We start from the raw sequence: 4,384 nt of genomic DNA, 5'->3' as shown, positions 1-4,384 counted from the left end.
TCAGGCAACGAACGCCATGCTGCACGAACGGTGCCACACTGCACGAACGGCGCTTTCTTTTCCTTTCGAGCACAAACTCGGCTTCATGGCACATACCACAGCTCGGCAACTCACCGGCACCACACAGCTAGGTACCACGATCGCGGCCACCATGCATGCACGTACGCCAGCCACTAACCAGCTAACTACCTGCAACTGACTCCTACATGCAAGCATGTATAGCACCCGCGCATCATCATCCCCTCAATGGCAACGACCCGGCCGAGCATGTGATGCGCTCCAACTAACTACTTGCATCCATCTAGCAAACTTGGCTGGCACACTTGCGAACAGCCCTACTCTACATGCCGGACTCAAGTGTACACACACGCACACGCACCCGACACGGTCACCGTGGCTTATTACGCCAACAATTACCCCCTAAGCCACAGCCTACAGCAGACCCGGATTGTCATCGATGTTGTCTCGAATGCCTCCGCCCGACGCTGTGACGTGTCGCCTGTTCGCCGTCGTCGGAATGACGCTGCTGCTCCCATCATCGTCGTCGCCACGACCACGGACTCGACCTGTCGCGCTGACGCCGGTCCCCACCACCACTGACTTGACCTGGCGCGTTGACACCAGTCACCATCGTGCATGCTTCTTCCTCTTTGGCGACACATGGCTGGCATTTCTCTGCGACAAATGCCGAGCTCCTTTCCCGCCAGCCACACACGTCTTGCGTTCCGGCGACATACGCCGTCGATGCCATCACGCTCAAACGCGAGACTTCTCCACGCCGCTTCATGGTGTCGCACCGCGCCGCTGCAGCCTCCATCGCCACGCTCGTCGCAGACTCATTGTGCGACACAGCCTCGAATCTTGAGGCTCTGATACCAAATGTAGGGACAAACCCCGGACCAGCGCTCTCTCTCTCACTCACTCACTCACACATAGGAAGGTGAAAGAAGGAGCACACGGATTATTTGAGACGACGAACGCTATGCCGCATGAACGGTGCCATGCCGCACGAACGGTGCTTTCTCTTCCTTTTGAGCACAAACTCGGCTTGGTGGCACATACCACGGCTCGGAAACTCACCGGCACCACCCACAACTAGTCCACAGGGGGCAATTTATACCCAGGCTAGCACACACACCTAGCTATAGCTACCACCTCGCGGCCACCATGCACGCACGCCGGCCACTAACTAGCTAACTACCTGCAACTGACTCCTACATGCATGCACTCATAACACCCGCGCATCATCCCCTCAACGGCAACAACCCAGCCGAGCATTTGATGCGCTCCAACAAACTACTTGCATGCATCTAGCAAACTTGGCCGGCACACTTGTCAACGACCCTGCTCTATGCACCGGACTCAAGTGTACACACGCGCTACGGACTCGACGCGGCCTGGACCGCACCCGACACGCCCGGCGCACGCACGCACATGCATCTGACGCGGTCGCCATAGCTTATTACGCCAACAAATTTTAACCTTATTTGAACTAAAAATCTGATAGTTAGTGACTTTTTCTTCACGCTGTTAACTTTGAGCCCTCGCTTCATTTTCTTTCAAGATTCGCCACTGGTTGCGCCTATGCCGTGAGGATCACACACCGTGGCGTCAGGTCACCACACTCACCATCGTGCTCGACAACGGCGTAAGGTCTGCCAGGCGACGCGTCCGACCACGAGCTCTAGTGGAGGGCTTCTCCTGCGTGCTCATCGGCCTCCCTCACGCTCAGGAGTGTCAGGACCGAGAGGAGGAGCGGTTGTGCCCGCACTTGCGCCGTGAGGGGCCGCACACCGATGGCGACAAGTCATCATGCTCTCCATCGCACTCGACAACAGCGTCGGGTCCGCCACACCACGCGGCCGACCACGAGCTCTTGCAAAGGACTTCTCGTGCGTGCTCGTCGACCTCCCACGGCAGCTATACATCGGATGTATGTTCGTCATTGACGTCAGCGGCAACCGCACCTACTACGTGTTCGATGAAATGGCGGGAGCGGAAATCTCCTGAAATGCGGCAGCACCGTTGGGGTGCATCTAAGGATGGCAATGGATAGGGAATATGTGACGGATGGAGCAATACCATACCCATACCGTGTAGTCAATGGATACAAAATTCTATCCATACCCGTATCTATGGGTATGAAACTTTACTCGCACCCATACCCGACGGGTACCCATACCCACTGGGTATCCAACGGGTAGATCAAAAAGTACACAAGTTATTCACAATTTTACATTCATTTGATAATACGTTTGACAAAAATACATTTATCACTACTTAATGACGTGTTAGATGAGCATATAACAATTATCTCAATTCAAATTGATAATTATTGATAACTTTAATATAGGTTCACAAGCTCACGACACACTTCATTGTTAATTAAGTTCCACATGTCAGTATAAATGGGTAGGATGTGGGTATATCCACGGATACAAGGCCATGCCCGTGCCCTAAACATGACTTGACAGGTAGGGTACGAGTACTACTCATGGGTATAAAATTATGTCCATACACTGCGCATACGGGTAGGGTATCTGCGGGTACCCGTACTATGAATAAAATTGGCATCCTTAGGTGCATCGCCCCGTGTCCACATGTCCGCCGCGGTCCGTTTTGCCGCCTGAAACAAACAAAAAACGAATGAACGTTTGGGTCGGCCCGGTTGAAGTTGCCCAAACTGCCTAGTGAGAGTCCAACGCCACGTTCGCCACCTCCGTCCGCGCGCGAGCGACGCCGAGTTGACCAAACCGCCAATGGGCAATCGGTTGAGTTCACCATGCATGCACTCTCCCTCGACCCTATCAGTTTTACCACTTCTGGATCGGCACTACTCGATCGACGTAGTACCCCCATAAATTTCTCGTCATCCTATCAGTTCTCCTGGCTCCGCGCGCCGGTAGGACACAGTACACATACACACCACTTCCTCTTCTTCGGAGATCATCGGCGGGCGGCGGGCGGCGAACGTTCTGAGGGCGCCCGTGGCTCGGTTTTGATACGATCTACATGGCCGCGGCGGCGGCGGCGTCTCTGGTGATCCGTCTCACGGCGCTCGTCATGGTGCTCGTCGTCCTCTGCCCGACGGCGTCCGCGGCGCCGAAGGGGAAGCAGTACAAGGTCGGCGGCCCTGAAGGGTGGCGCGTGCCCCCGAAGGCGGACAAGGAGATGGCGTACGTCAAGTGGGCGTCCAACATAACCTTCTTCGTCGGGGACTCCGTCGGTACGTAGTAATTGATGATCACGCGCACGCGAGGTCTTCTGCTCCATTGATTTGCCATCTGGAGGCCAAATCGACCTAATCCTTCTGCGGTGAATGCAAATGGACATGCATGCATGCAGAGTTCGTGTACAAGAACGACTCGGTGATCAAGGTGAGCAAGGTTGGATACTACCACTGCAACGAGACGGCGGGCATCGGCACCGGCCCCGGGCCGAGGGATGGCAAAACGCTCTTCATCCTCGACGCGCCAGGCTTCGTCTACTTCGCCAGCTCCAACCTCGGACACTGCAAGGATGGGCAGAAGCTCCTAATTAAAGTCCTCGACCCCGAGCAGCGGCCGCCGGCATCAGCATCGTCGCCGTTAGAGTCCCCGACGGATCCATCATCTTCAGAAGCGCCGCCGTCTCCGGAGCCAGGGCCGGCCTCCACGGAGCATTCATCCGCCATGGGAGGGCCATTCGTGGCGTCTCTCGCCCGCGCCATGGCACAAGCTGCAACATTGGTCCTGGCCTGCTTTATTTGAGCAAATCTTAGTGTAGGCTACAATAATTGATTAGTTCTTTAGTGTGTGGTGTGCGTGCCTGTGTGCGTGTGACAACCAAGGACCATCGTCGATTTAGTATCAAGGTGTTCGGTTTGATGTATCGTGTACCATCTTCGCATGTGTATCAACAACAACTCTGTTTTCTTATACTTGTGTCTCCGTTCGATCAAGAAACTAAATGCAGCCTTGAATTTGAGTTATACTACTCCCTCCGTCCGAAAATACTTGTCATCAAAATGAACAAAAGAGAATGTATATAGAACTAAAATACTTCTAGATACATTTCCTTTTATTTATTTTGATAACAAGTACTAGATACATCGTTTTTGTTTATTTTGACAACAAGTACTTTTGGACGCATGGAGTACAAAACCAACCAAAGGGTAATTTTACTTTACAACTTACGGATGAACAACTGATATAGGACGTGAACACCAATATAGGGGGGCGGCAGCGCGACCCAGTGACCTTTGCAAACCGTCAGTTACGCACGTCTGCCCGCTCACCACGTTCGTAGCATCCCTCCGTGATGGGTTTGACCACGATGCTCGGGCTATCTGGACCATTTCCTCTGTAGCCCCTTTGCTTTATTATTAATAAAAAAAGCATCCAGA

General features: G+C 53.6%; 1 protein-coding gene across 1 annotated transcript; it reads left to right on the top strand.

Annotated features, from left to right (window-relative positions):
- The first annotated feature begins 2,829 nt into the window (after positions 1-2,829).
- On the top strand, positions 2,830-3,970 carry LOC119282127 (uclacyanin-3-like). The gene is made up of 2 exons (XM_037562452.1): positions 2,830-3,226; positions 3,346-3,970. The coding sequence occupies exons 1-2, from the start codon at positions 3,013-3,015 to the stop codon at positions 3,747-3,749; spliced, it is 618 nt and encodes a 205-aa protein (XP_037418349.1). The 5' UTR covers positions 2,830-3,012; the 3' UTR covers positions 3,750-3,970.
- Positions 3,971-4,384: the final 414 nt, after the last annotated feature.

This window comes from Triticum dicoccoides, chromosome 3B (genome assembly GCF_002162155.2).
Source record: "Triticum dicoccoides isolate Atlit2015 ecotype Zavitan chromosome 3B, WEW_v2.0, whole genome shotgun sequence".
NCBI classification, from domain to species: Eukaryota; Viridiplantae; Streptophyta; class Magnoliopsida; order Poales; family Poaceae; genus Triticum; species Triticum dicoccoides.
The sequence above is the reverse complement of the archived record's forward strand: the minus strand, read 5'-3'. Positions and strand labels throughout refer to the sequence as shown.